Raw genomic sequence first — 25,695 nt, forward strand, 5'->3', positions numbered from 1 at the left:
CCGCCGAGCGCCTGCTGCTCTTCTCGCTCAACTTCTCTCTTCCTCTCCCTCTTTTCCTCTCTGTTTCTCGTCAGCAAAAGTGGCTGAATTGGCCTTCAAATTGAAGCCAATGCTTGCTGCCCAAGTTTATCCTATTTATATATCACCTAAGTGGCTTTTAAGCCACAAAATGATATGGCTATGGATGCACCACGCACAGCACACACAAACACACACATATATATATATATTAATTAATTAGTTTAATTTAATTTGATTTGATTAACTCTTTTATTATTATTATTATTATTATTATTATTATTATTGCTACTATATGTTATTTTATTATTTTCATTAATACTTTCAATTAATTTAATTAATCACCTTAATTTCCTATTTCTTTAAAATATCATAAATAAATATTTCTCAAAAATTTCTAAATATTCTAAAATATTCACAAACATCCAAATTAATTATTTTTACTTGTCTCCAAATTTTTGGGATGCTACACTAGTGCTCCTAATCTTAACGCCTACTTTTCTAAAAAATGTCATTTCCCCATTTTTGTTTCATATCGTATCTGTTTTCCGTGTCTGTTTCCGTGCAACCTAGGCAGTAAAGTTTGACAATGAGATGAAGAATGGTGGTCAGCAGCCATGTCCAAGAAAGCTCGGCAAAGCAAATCAAAGATGGTTATTGGGTTTCCTTGAAGCTTTGTTTCTGGGTTTATAGAGATGGAAAATGGGAAGGAAGAGTAACTCTCACAGCAAAGACATCGGTCATCCTCTTCATCTCTAATGGGAAGAACTGGTTGGTCTCTTGTCTTCATTTTGGCGACAAGAACTTGGTGCTTGATCAATGAAGAGGATCAATTGAAAAACCCAGAATATATTGGAAGATAAATAAAGAGATAGGGTGTGTTTTGGAGATTATGGATATCTCCACATTCAGACAGAGAAAGAGGTAGGAAAAATCGGGGAAGGGATTTTGAAGATTCTTGATAAAATATATATATCTCCACTGTGTTATAGACTGATGCACTACAAGCATCCCTTCTCTCTCTCTCTCTCTCTCTCTCTCACACACACACACACACACACACTCGCACTCTAGGTTCTGCTGACGAAGCAAATATCCAGTAAGCCAAAAGCATAACAAAGTATTGGACCGCTGAGAGTTAAGGATAATTGATAGAGTGTATATTAAACAAGATTGCAGCTGTAAATTATGGATTGATAGATGATTGATAGGAGTAATTATAGGGATTGTACAAAGCCAAAACTTTGTATTTCTAGGATTGTCTAATTCCTTGATTATTGTACATTCTATATGGTAAGATTGTAGATCTTTCGTCTATATATTTATGTACAGAAGATTAGTCTGTATGAATGAAATCATTCTTTGATCCAGAAATACTTTTTGTTCATGGTATTAGAGCTAACAACTCAGCTAGCTTGATCTCGTCCCATCCAGTTAAGCCTTCTACACTTATTGGTTCCCTTTTCTTATGGAGGACAACACCTCCCCTTTTGGCAACCCCTCTGCCAATTCTTTAATCTCTAATATTCCATCTCAACCCTTTCCTTCCATCTTCTCGAACCTTGATTTCCTTTCCCTTCAAATCATCCAACAGAGATTGAATGGGACTAATTTTCGGGAATGGTTTCAATCAGTATTTTTGCTTATGAAGGGTATAGGAAAGGTAGGCTATCTTGATGGTTCACTCCCCATGCCTCCAACAACAGCACCTCATTACTCGACCTAGGATGCCGAGAATTTGACAGTGATGGCATGGCTCATCAATTCCATGGAGCCAAAGATAGGAAGGACATACTTATTTTACAAACTGCAAAGGATAGATGGGCTATTGTGCAAGAAATTTACTCAAACCTAGAAAACTCCTCACAATGCTTTGAGATTCTATTTGCCATCAAGACTACTCGACAAGAAACTATGTCAGTTATGGAATACTATAATGTTTCCACAGAATTGTGGTTGGAAATGGATATGAGGATGGTGCCAAATATGCCAAGACGCTTGAGAAGGAATGAGTGTTCGACTTCTTGCACGGACTCAACAAGTACTTAGATGAAGCACGTGGCCGACTCCTAGGCTCTAAACCCTTTCCCTTTATTTGTGGGGTTTTTGCTAAAATTAGAAGAGAAGAAAACCACAAGAAGGTGATGCTTACCAACTCATCTCCTCAAATTCCAGAAATAGGTATTCAAAACTCTGTCTTGGCAATACATCAAAATGGTTCGCTCCACCAGAAACCTCAAAAGAATAAAGACAAGTACCTCTGGTGTGATTATTGCAATAAACTGAATCACACTAGGGAGCCTTGTTTGAAACTTCACGATAAACTTGTGAACTGGAAGTCAAAAAATCAGAGGGACCAACCTAAAATGGCCTATGCTATTGAATCCTTATTTGTAGATGAAAAGCCTGGCAGTTCTTTTCCATTTATTGCAGAACAGATGGAGTTTTTGTGAACTTTATTTTCCCAATCCAAGGTCTCTAAGGACCCTGAACCTACAACCTCTAATGTTGCAATCTCAGCTGCTCAACGAGGTAAATTCCACTTTTCCTTGTAATCTCACTGAAATTATGAAAATGTGTGGATTATAGATTTAGGTCTCTAAAGACATTGATTTTTTTAAATCTGAATAGTGTGTTCTTGCCAAACAATCTCATATCTCTCATCCTTCTCACACATATGCACCTTCTAAACCATTTAATCCTGTTCACAGTGATATTTGGGGACCAACCCGAATTCCAACCTTAATTGGTACTCATTGGTTTATTACCTTTATTGATGTACCAAATGTTAGTTGGAAGACTTATATATATCTCTCACACCTAACCTGATATCGGTTTTTCAATCAGTATTGTGAGCCAATTCATGAATTATCCAAGAGAAGAACATATGGAGCCAGTTTACAGAATCTTGAGATACTTGAAGCTAACTCCAAGAAATGGTCTCTTCTTCAGGAAATTGTCAAGACCCTACAATGGTTAGATGGTGGTTGGATGGTTAAGAGGGTTGTAGGGATGGTTGTAACAGTAGGGTTAACAGTGTAACAGTAGATGGTTGTAACAGTAGGCTGTTAAATAGCAATTATGTGGCTTGGAGGAGACTGTTAATATTGTTAGGAATAACTACCTGGTTGTTAGGATGTAACTGCCAATGATTGGTGGGAAGAGGGACCTATATAAAGGGTTTGCCCTCTCAATAAGAGATCATCAATAAATTTCATAATAAACCTTTCATTTCTTTTCCTATCTCTTAGTTCTCTCCGAAATCTCTCTATTTCATTCTTCTCTCCTGTATCTTCCCTATCTTTATCTCTCTTTCTCTCTTCTTTCCTATCCTAATTTCCCTCCCTTGAGGAGAATTCTCTACTGTCAGGGCCAAGAGCCTGACAGAAAGGTTCCAACCAAGGGGTAGAAATCTATAGTGACACAGATTGAGCTGGCTCAATTACAGATTGAAGGTCTTCATCTGAGTATTGCACCTATGTGTGGGGCAACCTTGTTACTTGGAGGAGCAAAAAAAAATTAGTGGTCTCCAGGAGTAGTGCAGAAGTAGAATTCTACACCATGACTCATGGTATTTGTGAGGGGATTTTGATAAAAAGATAACTAGAAGAACTTGATATCAAGACAGAAGGCCCTATGAAACTCTTCTTGGACAACCAATCTGCCTTTAGTATTGCCATTACACCATGATAGGTCTAAGCATGTGGAAATTGATCATCACTTCATCAAGGAGAAAATTGAAGGGAATGTTATTGAACTTGTCTGCACCCCAACAAGTTCTCAGGTTGCAGACATCCCAACTAAAGCATTGCCTTGAAAATGCTTTGAAAACATAAGTTTCAAGCTTGGTACGAACAATATCTTCATCCTAGCTTGAGGGGGAGTGTAGATGATAAAATATTTTAGCATTTAAGCCTCTTCTCTATTTTAGGCTATGTACAGTTAGGATTATAGCTTCTTTGATTTTATTTGTTTCCTTTTCCAATTGATTGATGATTCTTAGGAGATCACAATCCGTTAGGGATGTGATTTGGAATCTCCTTGTATGTATATATATAGTCCTGCCATATACAGTCAATTGAATGAAGAAAGTTCCCTTCTCCACAGGTTGGGACCGGAGATGCTGTATAAAATTCATTTCAAGAATATGGAGCTGGATGGTGATACAATTATGTTGGGATGGCCTCTTGCAAATATTTGACAGATATATATATATATATATATTGATATTGCAAAAATAAGGAAGAAATATGGATCTGTCTAGGGTTTTCGGTGTCAGTTGTTCACTTGAGCTAAAAAAATGCAGCTAGTTGATGGGTCTTTTCCTGAAATAAGGTGGCATCAAACGTAGATTCAATTTCAGGCATATTTTATGCTTTTCATGCATGTATTTTTGTGTCTGCTTTTCCATTCTTCTTGTCCTTGTGGACATTTGCATTTTTATATGCACTCGCCTCAACTGCTTAGCTTGTTACTTTTAAATTTTATAGAACTCATTACTTTCAGATTACACATTAAAGTGACATCTTCCCCAGGATACATACTGAAAAGTTCAAGTTACAGTTTGAATGTAGGGAATTTAGAGAGTCAATACTTGGGGTCATGCCTCATCGTTGGGTAAGTACAATGTACAGGTTACTTTCTTCCTTTTATAGTTTGTCTATATTTCTTTATTTATATGCTGTTGGAGGTGATTCATGCTAAAAATATTTTCCACCAGGATAGACGGGAAGATACCTTGTTTAAGCTGGCTCATTTTAGGCGACACAAAAGGAAAACATTGAAGAGAATAAGTGGGAAAATGACAGGCTACCCTTTCCACAAGCCTGAGGAAAATCATCCTCCAGGGAAGGATTCAACCAAAAAGATTTCAAACATTATTGGTAAAGCTGCAAAATATGCTAGTTCTGCAAAACCCAAAAAGGTGATACAAGTAATCATTTTGCATATGTGGCTATATTTCTGAATCTTACAGTCTGTTTGGTATATGGATAAAGAAAGTGGTAATTCTATCTAACAGGGTATAAACTACGTTTGGTATCTCAAATGAGTTGGGGTAACTTAAGCAAGTCTATTTACCCAAAAAAAAAAAAACTCAAGCAAGTCTTAATTTATCCCACAGAAGTGAGATAAATTTATGCATGTCCCGTCTAGTATGATATTATCCCACTTCTATGGGATTAAATTTTTGTGCTGGGTGGACAATTTTAACCCTCGTCTCTCTCTCTCTCCATAAATGTCAAGCTATACCTGATTCAAGATTTTACCATACCACACTTGGGAAAGGATTAATTATTTATGTTTAGACCTCCTTAAAACTTAGGATACCAAATATAGGATAGGATTATTTAGTCCCATCACTATTTTATCCCATGCATAACTTTATCCCATCACTATTCCAGATGCAAAACAGGTGTAGATGTTTAGAAAATCATGCTTAAGAGAAAATGTCTCACAAGAGAATTTTTACTTAATTGGGAAACTCTCGTGATTGAAAATTACCATGATTGCCTTGAAGAATTATTGGAGGTTGTTGAAATTGCACCATTGTATTTACTATAACAACAATAAGCCTTAATCTTATTAAGTGGGGGTTGGCTAAATAGATTCTTGCTTGCTAATCATCTATCTCTGTGATCGCATTTTCTATAAGATCATTATATCCCATAATCACATCTATATGCATGATCACATCTTTTTTGGCCTGTCTACCTTTTTGCTGCAAACTTCTTTCATTCCATCCATTCTCCTTATAGGTATTCTGTCTTCTGATTTTCTTCTTATATGTTTGAACCATCTTATTTTTAATTATGCCTTTTCTTGTATGGTTGCATTCATTATGACATCTTCAACTCTACCATCAGACATGTTGTGCCATGCTCAAAGCTAATTATAATTGTATGATCAAACTTCTATTTTAATTTTAAATAAATTTTACAATTGCATTAAATGTTGGAATAGCATTCCCAATAATTTTCTCTTATTCTTGAACATTGAATTTGAGATCTCTAAACTAATCCTTTCTTTGAATAACTTGGTGTGTGTCACCATAATATGATTTGTATTTCAATTTTTATTAAACTTATGTGTCGTATGTTCAATTTTTCACCTATTCAACTTGAAGCCTTTAGATTCTAAGGTGTCTCTCCAATTTGATATTAATATTTGTCGTCTTCTTTTGTCTCGTCTACAAGGCAATGTCATTTACAAATAACATGTGCCAAAATACCTTTTCTTAGATACATTTAGTGAGTTCATCCATCATTAGAGTAAAGAGATAAGGACTTAATGTTGATCCTTGATATAATCTAGTTGTAATTAAAAAATTTAGACATGAAATAAAATTTAGTTTTCAAAGACCTTGGTTTCTAGTCTTAGTTTTTGCTCAATCACTCTGTTCCAAAGTTTTATAGCATGGCTTTTGAGCTTCACGTCTGTATAATTTCTACAACTTTGAACATAATCTTTGCTCTTGTAAATGGGCATTAGAGTGCTCTTTTCCACTTGTCAGGCATCATTTTCAATTTAAGGATCTTGTTAAATAATTTCATTAACTTTAGAATGCCTTCTTTTTTCTTGCATTTCCATATTTTATTAACTCAATCATTTTCTTTTTTCTTTTTTCTTGTTAGGATATTATCCAATCAAACTGTTTTACCATTTTTTTATTTTTTCATGATTTGCTCCAATCTTTTTTTAACAAATTCGTGTACATAAAGGTGCCAATTCATTAAAAAAAACAAGGGAAAGATTGCATACAAATGCAACCCTATCCTTACCACTAGCAACCTGACATTGCCAATTCCTAGCAACCTGTGTAGGTTGTGACTGTTAGAAGGATTTGGATTTGGGAGTCGTCAGTGACCCCTGTCGTTACTTGTAGTGACCAACAAGCAGAATTGATGGAGCTGTTGGGAGTTTGCAAATTCATTGGAGTCCAGTGATTTCATCAACTGGGGGAAGCAGGAGGAAAGAAAAATACAAAAAAACAAAAAACAAAACTTAAAAAAAAAAAAGAGATTGGAGAGTTTGTAAGACCATGTTTCAAGTTCTTTTGTCTTATTGCGTGATATTGTGTCCATTACTTAAATAAATGAAACCACATTATGAGTTAAAAACTAAATTAAAAAATAATTTTGAAATAAAAAATATGTAGATTTGCATTTAATAGTTCATTTTTTTTAACTTTTTAATTTTATGAATCTCAATTGTAAAAAGTATTTTTGATAAGAGTTCTATAAACTATATATTGATTATCTCTATTATGTTGAATGCAAGATGCTTTCATATAAGACTTTTTTAATCACAGTGTTAATGTGTCTGTGCCGCATTTTTTAATCATTCTTGGTGTGCCTGTGTTGTATCATGTCTGTTTTCTGTGTCTATCTGTGCTTTCTTAAGGTGAATCCATTAATCACTTCATTAATAAAATATATGATTATTTTATGGGTGCAGCCATTTCCTTATATTCCTACAATAACAAATTACACTCAGCTCTGGTGGGTCCCTAATGTTGTTGTGGCTCATCAAAAGGAGGGGATAGAAGCTGTTCATCTTGCATCTGGCCGCACACTGTGTAAGGTATGTATTGGTGTGGAATAACCTAGGGAAAGTTTGAAGTACAACTGTGGTATTACATATTCAACTTTTTATGGTGATAACAAAGTTGAAATTATAGGGGATATTGTTATTATTTTCTGTTAGGTCTTTTAGTGATTATTTAATTGGTTGCTAGGTAAGTAGATTTCTACATTGTTTGTTTAATATTAATCCAGGTTTATGAGTAATCAGCATGTTTCTAAGGAGCGCCTTTATTTAAAGTACCTAAAATAAGTTCATCTAGACCAAGATTAGTGCCACTTATAGGGTTTTTAAGAATTTTAAGAAGCCATACTGGCTTATTGAGGAGTTATTAAAAGTCAGAGAGAAAGAAACAGGGTGGTGGTTAATTGTACCATTTCTTCCAACTGGAGTAAGCCCTTTTAATTGTAGAGGACAGTAGCATGGTCCAACCAGGATATACTGTATCAAAGATAAGATAAAACCCATGTGGGAATAGGCTTACAACATGTCAGAGCATAATTAATGAGAATTAACTTCTTTAGATAAAAATGAAGCTGTTTATCTCCTACACAAATTGGCCTCTAGGCACCCAATGCTCACTGGATTACCTGACCACAAGAGTGCTTCAAAAATTTCACATATCTCTTTTAATGATGTTCTTTATTATATTAGAAGAATCACATAACTCTGTGGACTGGAATTCCAACTCTGGAAGGACTTAGGAGTTGAAGACTTTTGACTCGTCAACCTATCTAGATCCTTATAGAAAACATATATAAATCCCATGCTGCATAACTTAACTCGTAGTATGATCAATGCTTAACTATTTGTGGCAGTACCTAGAAAAATTTCAGGTAAAGAAGAATAGACCTAACCTGTAAAAACATGCAAAGTCATTTAGAAGCATAGTTGTCAAATCAAGACATGTATTCTGAATTGGAAGGCCTAATTTTTGTATTGTTGAATTGTTTCATATCGTACGATACAGTAACAAAACTAACAATTTGATAAATAGCTTAAAAAATATAATATAAAAGATGTTTATTCCTATAACGTGAAGAAAGTACTCAAAACAATAATTTTAACCAAAATAACAATATTGACATAGTGCATGGCACTGACAAAAGATACCAGGAAACTGAAATTAGTCATAAGTTCTACGAATAGGAAAATGTGGATAAAGTCGAGCGACTGTTCATATACTGGACAGAGACCATTTGACAGAAACCAGAAGTAAGCTTTCCTGGGGAGCAATAATCTTCGAGAGACTGTTTGTATGCTTATAATAAGCTTTTTCTTTGACCTGGTTATTGATGTTTATTTTTTAACTTAGTAGCCAGCAACAATTTACTTTGGAATCTGTTATGACTGTTTGGATTCCCATATGACTGTTTGTATCTGCAGTCTTGCATGACTATTTGAATATTATACTGATTTGATTTTTAAACTCAGCAGCAATTTTGAAGACTGTTTGCCTTGACCAAGCTGCAAAATTTCTACTTGAACCACAGTTTTTGGGTATTGCCCGTATTGTACACATTGTACTGTATCATACAATACATGCTATATGTGTCAGGATACAAAGCAAAATGCGGTACACTTCAATTTGTATCCTTGAGCATGTGTACCATATTATACCGTACTATACTAACAACTATGCTTAGAATAATGACCATAGAAATTTCTAGTCTAATTAGCTGTTTAACATAAAACTTTATTAAAGCTAAACTTACTAAGCACTGTTCTATTGGCCTTTGAGCTTGAAATCATGCCAATTTTCAGTGTTTTATCTTTTGAGTTTGCTTTTCTTTTTCCTTCATGTGGCCTACATCAGTTACCCAATTAATAAGAATTTATGAGATTACCAACTGGTGGTCACTGTTTTCTAATTATCAACCCCCCTTGTCTCATAATGTGACCAAATAAGTATTCTCGTGGCAGAAATCGAACTTCAAATTTTGGTTATAACCATCCTATGGTGATTTTGCTAAATTAATGTAGATACATGAAGAGAAATTACTAGAAAAATTGATTGACTAATGAGAGGTTCATGAAAATTGCAACCTCTATTATTTGATTGAGCTGTAGAAATTGAAAGTGGATGTGAATGAAGCTTACTTGTTGAGCAGATGTCATAATAGTAGAATATGGGATGGGATAACAATGGTATGGTATAGTAGGGTATAAACCAAACACCCCCAACCACCACAACCACACACGCGCGCAGTTATATTTCCTTGGGAAGATAATTATAAGAAAATAAATGACTACAGAAATGAAAATGGGAAAATGCTCTGCTAAAAGTTCTTGTTGATGCTCTGCACCAGCATTCTATGGAGCAAATGATTTAAGACCTTTGCCCTTTGAGAACTTTTTTGGGTTATCACCATGCTTAACAAAAATGAAAATATGAAAATGGGAAAGTGCTCGGCTAAAAGTTCTTGTTGATGTGCTGTGCCAGCATTCTATGGAGGAAGTGATTTAAGACCTTTGCCCTTGGAGAACTTTTTTGGGTTACCATGCTTAACAAAAATGAAAATATGAAAATGGGAAAGTGCTCTGCTAAAAGTTCATGTTGATGCGCTGCGCCAGCATTCTATGGAGGAAGTGATTTAAGACCTTTGCCCTTGGAGAACTTTTTTGGGTTACCATGCTTCTTAATAGCTTTGATGGGATATGGAAAAAATGTTGGTTACAGCTGTACAGGTGGCATGGAGATCTTATGTAGTCTAAAATGGAAGCCTGACAAGAAGCAGTTTAGAACAGTAGAATATTCAACTTCTAAATCTCTAAAGCCTGTAAATCATATCTTCTAGTATGATAGTTTTTGAAATCTTGCTGGTAATTGAGCTTGTGCTGTGAACCCTAGAACCTAGGTAAGACTTTTTCTTTGAAGTTTGTTGTTTTACAATATTGGGTTAGCTTCTAAATTTCTGCATGGTCCTGATTATTGTATATGTGGATTTTAAGCATTATTATGTTTGTGTACATTCACTACATTGTAAATAGTGAGGGAGCTGTTAACTTTTTTCCCCCTCATTTCATTTGCCATCTATGAGAACCCATAGCCACTAATCTTCAGGTGTGCACTAGCTAGACTAAAAATTACAGTTCGCTTTTGTGTGTACTTAGTAATTTCAGCATGTTCATCTATGTTCATATCTTCTTAAATATGTAGAATTGTATGAAATTTTGCACAGCTTAATATCTAGATATATATTTCTGCCAAATCAGCTGTTTAGTTGCGAACAAACTCAAGGTAACATCACTTTTCTTCCACCCAGCTTCATCTTCAAGAAGGTGGTCTTCATGCTGATATTAATGGAGATGGGGTCCTAGATCATGTCCAGGTAAAATGTTGTTTCTGTAATTCTGTTCCACTTTCCGACTTATCTCAACTTTTTACATTCTATCTCCATGCATTCAAATGCAATATCTTCCAAAGAGACTCTGGATCTTCTTCTTCACACAATGGCTATGGGATTCCATTTTTATGCATCTTGTACTAGGGCTTTGTTTCAAATGATTTGTCCCAGGCTGATTTAAGTGAGACCACAAAAACATAATGTCTATTGATTGACATCTAAACTAACATGACGTTGTTTGTGTGTGGCGTATGGTAAATTGATTATACACCCTTTATACTTTAGGCCTTTGTCTCGAACAGCCCCTGTACTTCATTTTTGGCCAAATAGGTTCCTGAAGTTTTCCAAAATGGCCACAACATTCCTTCATTACTAATGATGTTAATTAAACTAAGGGTAAATTAATTGTACAGGGCCTATACTTTGTGTGTTTGGCCTAGACACACCCCTTGCACTTTACTTTCACCAAATTGGTTTTTGAATTTTCCTGAAATGGCCATGACATTCCCTCTATAATTTAGCTTAATTAAATAGAGATTAAGGATCATTTTAACTTAATTTTAATCAATTAATGTCCCTTGTAATGAGGGGTTGTTATAGCTGGTGCCCGACCCAAATGCCCAAAGTACATGATGTATAGTCAATTTACTTACTTAATGCCATTAGTAATGGAGGGGTGTTGTCACCTTTTCATTAAATTAAGGGATCGATTTGGAGAAAAATAAAGTTTAGTGGGGGTGTTTAGGCCAAAGGGCTAGAGTACAAAGGGTGTATGGTCAATTTACCTGCGTGCTTTATTCCTTGGGATTGTTTGACTATTTTGTGTGTTTTTATTCATCCTTAATTATTTAGGCATATAAGGTAGAATCATCTAAAATGTTCTAGAAACTCAAAAAGTTCAGGTTATCTCTGATTTCTCTATACTTAACCCAAAAAAAAACTTTAAAAAATACCAAATACCCACAAAAATTAAAGATATAAAAGGAGATATAACATTACACCAACTGTGCATTGGCTATAGCACTATAAATAAGTCTTCCACCTAGCAAAAAATTGAAAAAAAAAAATGTGATCCTTTTGCTGTAGGTTGTTGGGGGAAATGGTGCTGAACAGACAGTTGTAAGTGGATCCATGGAAGTGCTGCGACCCTGTTGGGCTGTTGCAACCTCTGGTGTGCCAGTACGAGAGCAACTTTTCAATGCTTCTATATGTCGTTATTCTCCTTTTAACTTCTTCCAGCATGGAGAATTCTCCAGAAGCTTTGGTCAAAATCTAGATGTAAGTTCACTAGAGGTGGCAACACCTATTCTCATCCCAAGAAGTGATGGCCATCGACATCGTAAGGGAAGCCATGGTGATGTTATTTTCTTGACAAATCGAGGGGAGGTATCTTTCTGATCTGGCCTGATTTTTTATACTTGTAGTAGTGCACATATATATTTTGTGCAATGAACTCGTTGTTTAAAAGAAACACTTGACATTTGACACAAATTGAGATGATAATGGATGGTCATCATCTTTTCCAATGCATGAGATGTAAAAAGATAATGGTGTTCAAACTAGATAAATTCCAAGATTGGGATCAACTAGATAGACTGTTTATTCTCCTAGCCAAAGCAGAAGAGAATACAGAGCTAAAAGAAGTACAAACCCCCCTTGGTGTCCTGTCAATGTTGAACACATACGGGCTCTTGTCAGAAACTTCCTGTCATGTCATGCATTACGATGAGCTTTTAATTTATGAATTGATGGAACATCTTAATTTTTGATGACATGTGGCTGTTTAGGTAGGAAATAATATGGTTTTAAATTAACCAAACATCATGGTGAATCCTCTAGATTAGATTTAACTAAAATAAATAATTATGTGGTGTAAAAGATGCCCGAATGTACATGTTTTTGCCATGTGCCTGCGTTGCGTTGTGTATTTTTGGAAATTCTGTTTTGAGATTTTCTGTTGTGGCTGTCTGCTTCTCTCCATGTCTCTGGCTCTTAGGGGGCTGAGAGACATCACTGTTACACTTGGTGCTGAATCCATTAGCCTTATGTGCCAATGAATTTCCCTCGCTCCAAATTATAACAACCTTTCCCATGAAAGTCAACCGTTATCCTGTGTTCATCGTCATGTTTTCTCCTTCCCTCTCCTTTTTATATGTTAATGTATGTTTCTTTTTTCCTTCTCTTTTTGAAGAATTGGAAACTGACTAATGTACTATATCTCTTTCAGGTGACGTCATATGCACCTGGCTTGCATGGCCACGATGCTGTTTGGCAATGGCAGCTTCTCACTGGTGCTTCGTGGACAAATCTTCCATCTCCAACAGGGCTGATGGAAGCTGGTATGGTGGTCCCCACGCTGAAGGCATTCTCCTTGCGTGTACATGATAATCAAGAATTGATTCTTGCAGCAGGAGACCAAGAAGCTGTGGTGCTCTCTCCCAGAGGAAGTATGTTAACATCTATAGTTCTTCCTGCGCCACCTACGTATGCCCTGATCTGTGAGGACTTCTCGAATGACGGGCTGACTGACCTCATTCTTGTAACCTCTAATGGTGTGTATGGCTTTGTCCAGACCAGGCACCCGGGTGCACTCTTCTTTAGCATGCTGGTGGGATGCCTCATTGTTGTGATGGGAGTAATATTCGTATCCCAACACCTTAATTCTATGAAGGGGAAACCACGGGGTTCATCAGGTTTCTGATGAAAATCTGATTTTGAACTTCCGGATGCCTTTCTATGGTACAGGGTTTTCAGATTTAAGGTGTCAAAAGAACAATCAAAATTTGGCAATGTTTAGAGGTTGGTGGCTGGGATACTTGAGATTTTGGGAGCATACAATGAAATGGTAATCTTCAAATTACAACTCCTTCTTTGACATTGTGCCCTATGTAAAGTTTTCAGCCTTCCCTAGGGAAAGAGCTTGTCCATGATGTGTACCATTTCTAGGGTCAGTTTGTAGGGAGGGCTATTTTCACTGAGCTTCTTGCCGTTCTTACAGGATTGGGAATTAACTTATAAAAGTATCTTTTGTTTGCCCTTGATCCTGGCTTAAAATTCAATTATAGCAACTCACTTGTTCTATTCTAGTAGTATGGTCGTCATGTTTGCGCGGTCTGCCTGTGTTAGACAAATGCTCTCTCTCTCTCTCTCTTTATATATATATATATATATATGCTAAATAATATGTAGTCCAGTTCACCATGTCTGGATTTGTTTGGTGAGTCGCCCTTTTTCTTTTTTTCCTTTTTTTTTTGTGTGGATTGCGAATCCAAATCGCTCTTGTATTCTGACCAAAAGTCATTACCAAGATCAGGGAACTTGTCTTATTCGGATGAATCTTTATGCTTTGAGAAACATTCCCTTCTGTCTTACTAATGTTAGTTGTCATGAATAGACTTGTCTTTATTTGAATTGTAAAAATATTACGTGCAGGCCGTGTGGGATTCAGATTAAATAATGATGGAAGATATAATTAAAGAAGTATTACCGGAGGTTAAAATTATATCATATTTGGTATGTAAAAATATAAACGAGGTATTATTAAGTGACAAATAAATAGACTACCCCAATGTCTTATAATTATATGTAAATATATACTTTATTTTCGTATATAACATTATCAGATCATATTTTCATGTATATATATATATAAATATATTATAATCATGTAAAATTTAGCCAAAAAACAGAAAGAAAAAGATTTGCTCGTGTGGTCTGTTGTGGAAAGAAACCCCATCTCGCTGGATTCCAACAATTCCAGAGAAAGGGAGGGGTGGGAATAGTTCAGTTTGGTTCGATGGTTGTCAAGATCATAATCAAAGTAAACTTAAATTATTAAAAGCAAAATTAAATTATTATTTATTGATTTTAAAAATTAAAAATCATAACCAAACTATTCAGTTTTAATTTTAACTATGATTTTTTTAATTTGATCTATATTAACAAACAAAGACAAACTCTTACAAATAGTATTTATAAAAATTTTTGATAACTTCACAACAAACAAAGACAAACTCTAATAAAGTTATTTTTTTCTTACATAAAGATACAAATTAACTTCAAACTTCTTAGATATAATTATTTGATTGATAAAAATAAAATAATTTAAAATTAAGTTTTATTTTTATTTGTTAATTACTTTATAAATGTTAAATATTTTATACATTTGTAATACATTAGTTAACATACTTATAAGAAATGCATTAGTCAATATATATATTATGTGTATATATAATATATTAAATAAATAAATATATATTATATATATGTATATTCGATTTGGTTTGGTTCGATTATCTACATATTCGATTCGATTTTAGTTCGGGTTTTGGTTTGGATTTAGTGAAAATCATAACCAAATCATACCCATTGAAATAGTGTACGATTTTTTCCCGATCCAAACCATTACCTAGTCAAACAATTTTTAACTGTGTTGGTCGATTCGATTTTAACTCGATTCCCCATGATTTCGGTTACAATTGACATCCCTAATGAGAGATGAGGATTGAGGTGGAGGAGGAGATGATCTAAAGATTGGAAATTGCGACAACCACCCATCGTCAGAGTTTGAAATTGAAAGAAAGGAGAGACAATCAACAAAGAAGAAGGCAATGGACGATGGAAAAAATCTTAAAAAGAGAGGCAACGATCGATGAAGAAGAAGAAGAAGGAAGAGGCAATCAATGATGGAAAAAAATCTGAAAAAGAGAGGATAAGGTCGTCAAGTCGATGGTGGAAAAGAAGAAGAAGCCCAGATAAAATCAGATCTAGAGATGGCGAAAATTGCGGTTGTAGTAGCGGATCGGAGATGGTTGGTCCCGGTGCCGGTGACAGTGGAAGATCGGAGATTGTGGATGTTAGCCCAACAAGACCCTATATGTTGGGCCGGGTCAGCCCACAGGCAGCCCCACTCGTATCACACTTTTAATTGAATGTTTAAAGGTTCTGATTAGTTTTCCTATAAGTCTACATGAACAAAGGCCAAATCTAATATTGAAATTGGAAATTTACTCTCAAAGTGTCAAGACAAGATCACATCGCTAACTAAACTTTAGGTTCATAACAAATGAATACTTATTTCTTATAATTCACTAATTAAACTTTTAATTTTGTTATAATTTTATAATAAATTTTTAATTTTGTAATTCACTTAACCGAATTTATAAATTTGTTATAATTATAGAAATCCATTAAAAAACATTAATTTTCATCTTATAAAAAACACAAACATGATTGAAGGAAAAAACATATAAAACTTAAAAGCAAGTAATATCACCCTATGTTGTACGGAAACATCTCATATGAGTCGTTTTCCTCGTTTCGAAAACGTTTCCTATTCCTGTTTCAGACTCTGTTTATGCCTATTTTTTTTAAAAGAATGTCTGTTTTCACGTTTCCATTTTTTATCGAAAACGTTTCTCGTTTCCGTTTTCATGCAACATAGATATCACCGTCCATTCCATGCTTAGTTTGTTTTCTTTCATAGTAGAATTTAAGGGTTCTAACGATATTCCATGATTGTAACAAATTTAAAAGTTTAATTATAGAATTGCAAAAATTAAAAATTTGTTCTAAAATTATAGCAAACAAGTTTAGTATTTTTTTTTTTTTTTGTAATTTAACCAAACAAAACAATGTATAGAAATTTTGTTTTTGTTTTCTATTAAAATAAAATGAAAAATAAAACTAAAAACTAAAAATAACAATAAAATCAAACCATGATTACATTTAAATGCAACTATCTCTTATATTTAGGTACATCATGGCTCTATATATTATTAAAATGGTAAACTTTCACATATTATTTTTGAAATTTACTTAAATTATATTGACTAATTTTGTATTCATAGAATTGTTACACACCTCAAGTGAATTTTATATCATGAATTACTTTCCCCCTTATTGTTAATAAAGACTACATAACTCTTTACAAATTTTTAAAATGCCCTTCTCCTAATTCTTTTAATATAATTATAAAAAAATGAAAAAAAATTACAGCAGGTAATTCTCACTAAAAAAATACTATTGGTATACCTTTGTGTACACTTTGGGCTACATAAAGGTGTATCAATGGCAAAAAAATCTCTCATGAGGTGCACAGAAACGTGTGAGGTGCATGTAAGACGAGGGATATTTTCATCATAATACCCCATGATATAGCCCAAGATGTACAAAAGTGATGTACATCTAGCATAATTCTTCTCATTATCGCATTCTGAGTTTAGACGGAATCCCGAAATGGGTTTGCCAAACCACCCCAGATTTTTAGGTTTGTCTTGACAAACCCACAACATAAAGAGGGAGAGAAAGAAAGGGAGAGAGAAAATGAGTCTTCATAACTAATGGGGGCAAAATCTAGCAAAAGATAGAGATAGAGAGAGAGAGAATCCTAATTAATTAACCATGCACCATGCATGGTTTGGGCTTAATTAATTTGTTCAAGATGGATCTCCGGCCCCTTATTCTAAAGGAAAATGTTATTGGTACACATTTGTGTATATTTTGGGCTACATAAAGGTGTACCAATGACAAAAAAGTCTCTCATAATATGTATAGAGACGCGTGAGGCGCGGGATATTTTGGTCATAATATTCCTTTATATAGTTTAAGATGTACAAAAGGGTTATACATCTAGCATGATTCTATTCAAAATCTTGCCCACCCCTAGAGTACTCATTTACCGGCCCGCTCCCATGGAAGAACTTTTAACCTTCTCCAACTATACGTCTTTCCTTTTTATAGCCCATACTCCATTTTTTGCCCATGTTTTAAGACCCTTGCCCCTGCTCCTAATAAGTGATTCGTCTTTCCATTCCCATTTATGTGGTCTCAGCGTTTCTTCCTTTTTTTTTTTTTTTTGCCAATTAAGTTATTATTTTAGAAATCATAACCTCTTAACTGATAGACCAAACTATTCATAATAGTTTTCCTCGTGGACTCTTGTCCATGGTCCTTACAGTTCCAATGGGCTTGCCGATATTTAGGTCATCAGTACCCTCGTAACTGGTTTTTTGCATCTTTAGATTGAGTTGTACGTATTCAAGAAAATGTCAGCACTAGTGACAAAGAAACAATTTCAATGGTCGCATGCATGATCGAATTATTAACCTGACACAAGATACACTACATTGGATCATGCTATTGGTATATTAAAAATTACATCTTAAACTACACAATACATATAAAATGACAAGAATATCCCTTACGGTTCACCACTTTAGATTAAAGATATTTTTGTCATTTTACATATATTATGTAATCCAAAATATAGCCCAAAAGATACAAATAGCATTTTTCCACTACATTAGATATTGTAGTACACTGCATGTCTTGTTAAATGGGGATTGGTGTGTTTTGTGTGAAGGGTTACCAACAGCTAGCTAGCACGACCAGATCGCATCTGCATGGATCGAAATCCTTTAATGGAAAGGACCCAAATGAGCTGTCTGAATCGAAGCTCCCAGTTGCTATGTCTGTAGTACTGTAACAGCAAAAACTAATAATTTCTGCTAACGCCCATATATACACACGCACTCACTCGTATAAGAGCAGCAGCCGGGCTTTGCTGCATATCTGCAACCCGCAAGATTGTTACTTCCATGAGAGAGAGAGAGAGAGAGAGAGAGCAAAGCCAAGTGTTGAAATTAGGGACCACTATGATCATAATACTTCCAAAAGCCCTCGTCTGTTTTCTTCGATTGGCAGCAGATTCTCACGTTTTTGGGCTCACCCTACGTACTAGCTACTACTCTTCCAACCCACACTCATCTCTCGTTGCTACTTGCTAGCTTAGGCTTCGGCTTCTGATGAACCCTAATTTCAGTCTTTTAATTTGGAACCAGTCGTATGCATTGCCTTCAAAAAATATAGCTAGCAAGCAAATCTCTGTGCATATCCTCAAAACATTTCAAAAAGTACGTACTCCCCCCCCCCCCCCCCCCCCCTCTCTCTCTCTCTCTCTCTCTCTCTCTCTCATGCAGTGTATACAATTGTAATTGGTTATTTTGTAATTGAACTCGAGTTAAAGAAAAATAATTCATTTAAAAAAAAGACTCTTGATATTATAACTGAAATTTTATGGAAATATGGTATCGGGCGATAATATTATTATTTCCCTTGCAAAAAGGTAACAATACTAAATATAAAATCCAATGCTCTCCAAACTCACAAAAATAAGAAACTTATTATGTGGTATGACACCTTTTATATAGGGCTCATTTTGATAATATAGCTATAATCATTTGATTATTGTAGGACAAAGTAATGTGTGTGAACGCAGTAGCTAAGAAATAAAGTAATCATTCATCTCTACAATTGTTGCCAGCTAACGATATACCTACTTCCCCATGGGATGAAAAAGGCATTAGATTAAATCACATGTGGCCATGCAAGTAGCCTTCTCCTTATAGGAAACATAAATGTTTTACAGAAACCATGTTACAATCCCTATAAGCCACAATAAGATTTTTATAATTATGGGCATTACTATATGCTTTTTTTAATTCTTTTATTTAGTTTTTTCAGTCCAATGAGTTAATCAGATAGGGCAAAGATGCATCATTCAAAGGTCATGAATATATATGTATATATTCTCTTAATTTCTATATCTATTTTATTTGTACTATATATATATATATATGCGTGTGTGTGGGTGCATGGACGGACACACAGAACAGAATACAGGTGGCAGCGAACAGAAAACGGCTCTTTTTGTAGCTCGAGGAAAGCGAAAACAGTGTCGAAGCGTGGAAACGTGAGGTTCCCAGCGTCAGTGTGGACTAATGCATGCAATAATGTCAAAATGGTATTATGATTGGGAAAGGCCAAAGACAAAATTAAATTCTGCCCCCGTGATGAGATATGTCTTCACTTCACTCCACTTTTAGGCTCCACATGTTGTGACAGAAAGAGAGAGAGAAAGAAACAAAGAAAACCATCGCACAAAACCAACCTCGTATATTTTGCAATTAATGTTGTTTTCAACTTTGTAGGCTGAATTGGGAACAGCTTAATTTGCTTCCGTTCCATTCAAGATTTATTTAAGCGAGTCCAACACCCAAATAACAGGAAAACCCCAAGGACACGCCAAAGAAATTAACTTGCACATACATATATATATATATAATATTAGATTCAAAGCTATGTCTCTACTTTCTGGGGCTGCTACCTAGAAGGAAGAAATTAAAAGTAGCCAATAATTTCCACCTCAATAGCTGGCCTTGTTGCCATCCAAAAATGTGAGAGCAAACCACCACAAAAGAAGTGTTCGAAACGCATGCAAAGAAGCCCGAGTCATTGCAAAGTCGATAAACGAGAGCAGTGCATGCTGCTGATCAAACTAAGGGTTTTTTTTTGGCTAGGTCAGGTAATTACAAGAACAGACACACCAACCAACATGACTCAACAAGCATTTGGCTTCATTGAAGTAATAAATAACCCCAAACAGTTATAAGGTTCTAGGCAAACAAATTATATCCATGTTCTCAATGCATATGAAGCTTGTTAACAGGAGCATAGGCAAAACAGGGTTTATATATGTACTATAGATGTTTACTGCCTTACTGGCTTCAGCTGACCGGTTTACTGGCTTCTCTCACTCCAAACTCTAATTTAGCACAGAAGACATTAACAAGGTTTAGTATATATTATGGGCTATATATTATATGAATCCTTGTTTTGTAATAAAATCCAGGAGAGTGATATCGGCAACCGAATCCCTAGGCCTGTACTTGTGCAACCACAACTTAAATTCTTGTTTGGCTTCGGGCCCTTGTCCCCTAGAGTCTAGGCACTGCAACTGATTTAAGTTGCATTGCCTAAATCAGTAAGTAATCATATATGCAGATAGTTCACATTTTTCAATCTGTCTACTATGAGTTTTGCACCCGCGCTTTGGAATTCTCTTAAGGGATTTTTTTTACGAACAGCTATCCACTCATTAGGATAGAGCCCATATGGTTTTGCAAGAAAAAGCATAGAGTGCACACAACCACGTACCAATACAAATTAAAAGCTACAGTGTAAGATGGGGAGTAATTAATTATAAAGTTACATAGATGGCCAAGTCCCATGGAACAAGAAAATTAGTTTATTTAAAATATATTCTAGTGCCAAAAATAACAAAAACTGAGTTCTGGAAATAGATCAATGAAAACCCTAGAAACCTAGCAAGATAGTATCCAATAAATTTCCGAGAGTAATTTTTTTGTTATACATTTACTAAACTTGTAGAGATCTCCCCATCCAGGGTAAAAAGTATAGCTAGGGAATGATCAGCACACTTTTGTTTTTCTTTATTTTCAGTTATTATGTAGAACTTTAGTCGAGTTAGTTATATGTTTGCAGCCATTTAATATGACTTTATATATATATGTTCTTTAATACAAGGTTCATACAAGTACATTGTTACTCAACATACAGTCACCAAGTCATAAAACTCAAATCCTTATGTTCTCCCTCATTTTCTTTCGAAAATGATACCAAAGGGATTAAAATTGCACAAGTAAACCTTAAATAATTCCTTCATGTCCTGCTGCCTATATATTCTAGATAAACATCCTACTAAGTTTAACTGTATATATACTTTTGTATATATCAGTCAGCAAACCTATCCTTAGTAGCAACATTGGCGACAACACAACAAAGACTAATTTTAGCAAATTATATCTCAATCTAGCTAGGAAACTATTAGCTAGTAGGGTGCAATTAACCTAACTAATTTCAGATTATCAATCAGTTGAAGTACATGTCTAAATTAGAAATCAAGAATAAGCGGCAACTAATTCGTAACACGTAAGATCCCTGGTTCTAGCCAGGAAAAGGAAAAATCTTAGTCATTATGAAGTAATTTTCTGAATAAACCTCAAGTTCTTAAGTTGGCATGCTTGCCCAATGGGGGAGAATACACAATTAAACAGTGGTTGCAAGCCTGCAGCTATTCATGATGCCTGATAAGCTATATGGTGGAGTTTCCGAATTTAAGAATTCCCCAAGCAATACAAACAGAAATCCATCCTAGTCGAGGTTCATGGGGGTTCTGTTGTGCTGATTCTAAATGTATTAATTACCTAAAATAGGATAAACTACAACATCAATATATTTTCTATTTTCTTCTCCTGTTAGCAAGTAAACATACATTTCATATTTCTCTCTTTTCAGGATGCAAATAAAGACTAGAATATATCTTTCTGCAAGCACAGGGGATAAGAGATTTATTCTAGTGCTTAATAAATGAAAAAGTCTCAAATCTGCTACATAATTTCATCTTTCCACACTGTTTCCCATTGTTAAGCATAATTAGATTCCCTCTCTCTCTCTCTCTCTAGAACACACAAAATTGCCCTCCAAACCTAAACATTTAACAATAGAAAATATTTTCTCATATATTCTTTACAGAGAAAACGCTACAAAAGTTATACATGCATATATATAACAGCGAATTTTTTCAAAATGATTCGACCCGAAATACTGCGACTTTCTTTACCATACTTCTGTAAATATTCGTGCGTCAAAGCCATAATAACCTGCTTAATTCAATAGAGGAGGACCTAATATTATACCCCAAAAAAATACAGAAATCAGAGGTCCTATTCCCATTACTGTATGTAAGCAAACTACAAATAAGAAGCCCGTTATCATGGAGTCATCGGGAAATGAGAAATCCATTACGGTATATTATATACTAATTACTAAATAGATATCAGAGCTACATGTTATGCGTCAGACAATTTGTAAACTAAGGAAAACTTGTCAGTCAACCTTTCTGTTGTATGCACAGGTCCTAAATCCATACCAAATGACAAGCACCTACATGCATTGCAATGCATATTAATAATGCATGCAATTATCACTTTTCTACCATCACTCCATTATAATTGCAGCTGCATTAAGCTTACAATGGCATATGATAGCCAACATTTCCTCCCCTTTTCATGCATGTCACATCCATGAATAAAAACTAACTGCGCGTGATGTATAACAGTATACATATATATAATTTGCATTACTATATGTATATATATACATATTATATATATATATAGAGAGAGAGAGAGACAGTCTGGATTCCAGCTTTCAGGGATGAATGAATGTCTATATGCGTGTGTGTGTGTGTGTGTGTGTGTGTGTGTGTGCATGGCTGGAAGCCATACCCACACAAAAAGATGCTTTGAGAAGCAGATTGTCCAACCAAAGAAGCAAAACCCATTTGAAGCCGGCAAACATACGGGCAAACGGGGAAAAAGCAGCTTCAATGCACAAAAACTAACCAGAAAGCCAATGATATTCAACACCAAGAAAAGAAATTTCACGGAAACACAAACGACAAATGGAAACAAAAGAGAGACTTCACGCTTTCACGCTCAGATCACAGTACTGCCAACAGCAACTTTATATTTCAAGGAGAATATATAAGAATGGTTTATCTTTTTGCAATGAGAGAAACGGAACGAAACGAAACGAAACGAAAAACGAACATCATATTAATTTTCATATCATCAATTCTCCTCCGCTTGTTTTCTTTCTACTTCAATTGTTGTTAAAACGCACTAGAAGAACAGCATCGTCAAAACATATACTGAACTTTCGGGTGTTTTAAGATCTTTGGTGTGGGAAGAATGGCGTACCGGGCATGAAAGAGTTAAGGGGAGGTTGATAAAGAGAAGAAGGATCAAGAAACGCCGCCGTCGACGAACCCACCGCCGCAGTAGCCCCGACGGCAGTGGTTTCAGCGGAGGTGGCCGCCGTAATGAGATTAAGTCCACCGGCAGTCCCCGAAGAACTCTCCCCGCCCATATACTGACTTTCCGGCCCTTGATCCATAAGAATTCCCTCGAATACGTGGCCGCCGATGTTCACAGCCGTCTGGTACGCGTACTGGTCCTCGGCATCGTCGATCGATCTTACCCGAACGCAACGAAAAACAGCCTGAGTGTTCACCTTCGGCGGGAAATTCCCCACCTCCAACCCTAATAACAACATTCAAAACGTTACTAGATTACACAATCCTAAGCATTGTTTCCGATATATAAACTAGCGCGAATGTTATATAGAATTAGACAGAGAGAGAAACAAAAAAGAACCGGAAAAAGAAAAAGAGGGGTCAGTTGCTCTGTTGATCCACCCGTCAGCAATCCTAAAACACAGTGTTTTGACAAGAAACGGAGAAAAAAGCCGGTGGGTTTTACTGTACACTTCGATTATATATATCACATTCACACGCAATCAATCTGTCTTGGATTTCTCCAGAATTGTTTCTATAAACAATCCGGATGAATCTTTGTGACTGTGTGGTTCAGAATATATAGGAAAAACGCAACTGTACCTGACGAGTTGGAGGGCAAAAGAGAGCAGGCGAGAGAGGAAGCGCTTGGATTATTCTCTCTCTGCCGTTTGGGATTCTCTCTATTATGAAGCTCGAGCTGTTGCTGTTGTTGTTGCTGTTGCAAAGCGGCGAGTTGCTGTTGTCTCTCGCGCCTTTTAGAGGCGGGAACCCAAGTGCTTTTGACATGGGTTTGGCACTGAAACCCTCGGCTCTTGCAGCAAGTTCTACACCGCATATGAGAGCAATCTTTCTTGGCTTGGTTTCCACAGTCCTGACAGCTGATGCCGCCTCCTCCGCCGCCGCCGCTCACGGCGAGAAGGGCGGATCTCGACGAATCGTCGGAGATGTTGAGGGAGGTCCGGCTGGGCCCGACGGCTAGGCCTGCGGCGGAGGAGTAGAGGTACTGGAATGCGTGGTGGCGCTGGAGGTGGTCGGGGTGTTGATGTTGCGGCGGCTGGGGTGGCGGTGGCTGCCAGAGCTCGAAACCCTTGAAGGAGATGTCTTCATTCCGGTAGAGGAACCAGCTCTCTGGACTGATTTCGGAGGGCGGTGGAGGAGGGTTGGTGTTGTTGCCGCCGCCGCTGCCGCTTTGCTCTTGGTTGCTGCTCGACGTTCCTCTTCCGCCGCCGCCTAATGAGAAGAAGCCAGCCATTGTTGGAGCTTTAAGCCAATCCGGGACCTCAATTGTGACAGACAATCCATAGCCAAAGCAACGAACTGCCTGGATTGGAAGCCGCAGCGGGTTCTTCTTCTTCAACTTTTGCGGGTTTTCCTTTTTTTGTGTGTGTTTAATTTGTTGTTCGGTTGTCGTTGGGATGTGGGCAAAGACAAAGAATTGGGCTTTGGTTAGGAAAGAAGAGAGAAGTCGATCTAGGGATTTAATCAATCTTTTCTCTCTTTTGCTTTTTCTGTTGAATTTCACTCTTTCCTTTTGGGTGGGTCTGAGCTCAGAAGTCTTCTCACTTTCTCAAATTCTTTGCGTTGCTAAATTGTTGTCGTAGTTATTGTGGAGATCGCAGCTTTTTTGAATCTTGGACAAACACGTCGGAGATTTTTGGGACAGAGTTAATCGAGGCTGCACAGCAGCTCCTTCAATTCCTTGGCTGTGTTGTGAGAATTAAAGACATGGAATTACAGCTCTGCCACGCCGCCATGGCTCGAAACCAGACGTCTTTCTCTCTCTCTCTCTCTGCTGCTGCTGCTGCTGCTGCTCTCTGCAATTTAAGTTTTCCAACTGGCCCTCTCTTCCATCTCTGACCCCTCTCTCTCTCTCTCTGTACTTCTCTTTCTTTCACCAAGAGAGAGATTTCTCTCTCTTTCGCCGATGGATGGGTGCTTTCTTTGTAAAATTGCAAGTGACTTCGTTGTGTAGGAGAAAACCTCAGTCTCTGTACCCCGTTAATCCCTTGCCTCTTCTTCTTCTTCATA

General features: G+C 36.2%; 2 protein-coding genes across 2 annotated transcripts in view; one reads left to right on the forward strand and one right to left on the reverse strand.

Moving 5' to 3' along the window:
• LOC127803879 (uncharacterized) overlaps window positions 1–14,000 on the forward strand; it is a 38,550-nt gene extending 24,550 nt beyond the window's left edge. The window contains exons 8-13 of the mRNA XM_052340472.1: window positions 4,582–4,635; window positions 4,739–4,942; window positions 7,474–7,599; window positions 10,866–10,931; window positions 12,033–12,332; window positions 13,174–14,000. Of these exons, the coding sequence (XP_052196432.1) occupies window positions 4,582–4,635; window positions 4,739–4,942; window positions 7,474–7,599; window positions 10,866–10,931; window positions 12,033–12,332; window positions 13,174–13,647 (1,224 nt within the window). The 3' untranslated portion in view covers window positions 13,648–14,000. The remainder of the gene's footprint in view (window positions 1–4,581; window positions 4,636–4,738; window positions 4,943–7,473; window positions 7,600–10,865; window positions 10,932–12,032; window positions 12,333–13,173) is intronic.
• A 9,321-nt stretch (window positions 14,001–23,321) lies between these two features.
• LOC127803207 (protein SHI RELATED SEQUENCE 1-like) lies at window positions 23,322–25,695 on the reverse strand. Its single transcript, XM_052339285.1, has 2 exons — window positions 24,268–25,695; window positions 23,322–23,911 (listed from the first exon to the last, which is right to left on the reverse strand). Exons 1-2 carry the CDS (start codon window positions 24,917–24,919, stop codon window positions 23,538–23,540), a joined length of 1,026 nt encoding a protein of 341 aa, XP_052195245.1. The 5' UTR covers window positions 24,920–25,695; the 3' UTR covers window positions 23,322–23,537.

The sequence above is a fragment of the Diospyros lotus genome, chromosome 6, assembly GCF_014633365.1.
Source record: "Diospyros lotus cultivar Yz01 chromosome 6, ASM1463336v1, whole genome shotgun sequence".
In the NCBI taxonomy this organism is placed as follows: Eukaryota; Viridiplantae; Streptophyta; class Magnoliopsida; order Ericales; family Ebenaceae; genus Diospyros; species Diospyros lotus.

Bases quoted from the DNA above. Each gene is read 5' to 3' on its own strand.
- LOC127803207 (XM_052339285.1), bottom strand. From the start codon at position 24,919: ATGGCTGGCTTCTTCTCATTAGGCGGCGGCGGAAGAGGAACGTCGAGC. The intron at 23,912-24,267 runs GTACAGTTGCGT...TGTTGTTATTAG, and splicing joins TTTGCCCTCCAACTCGTCAG to GGTTGGAGGTGGGGAATTTC.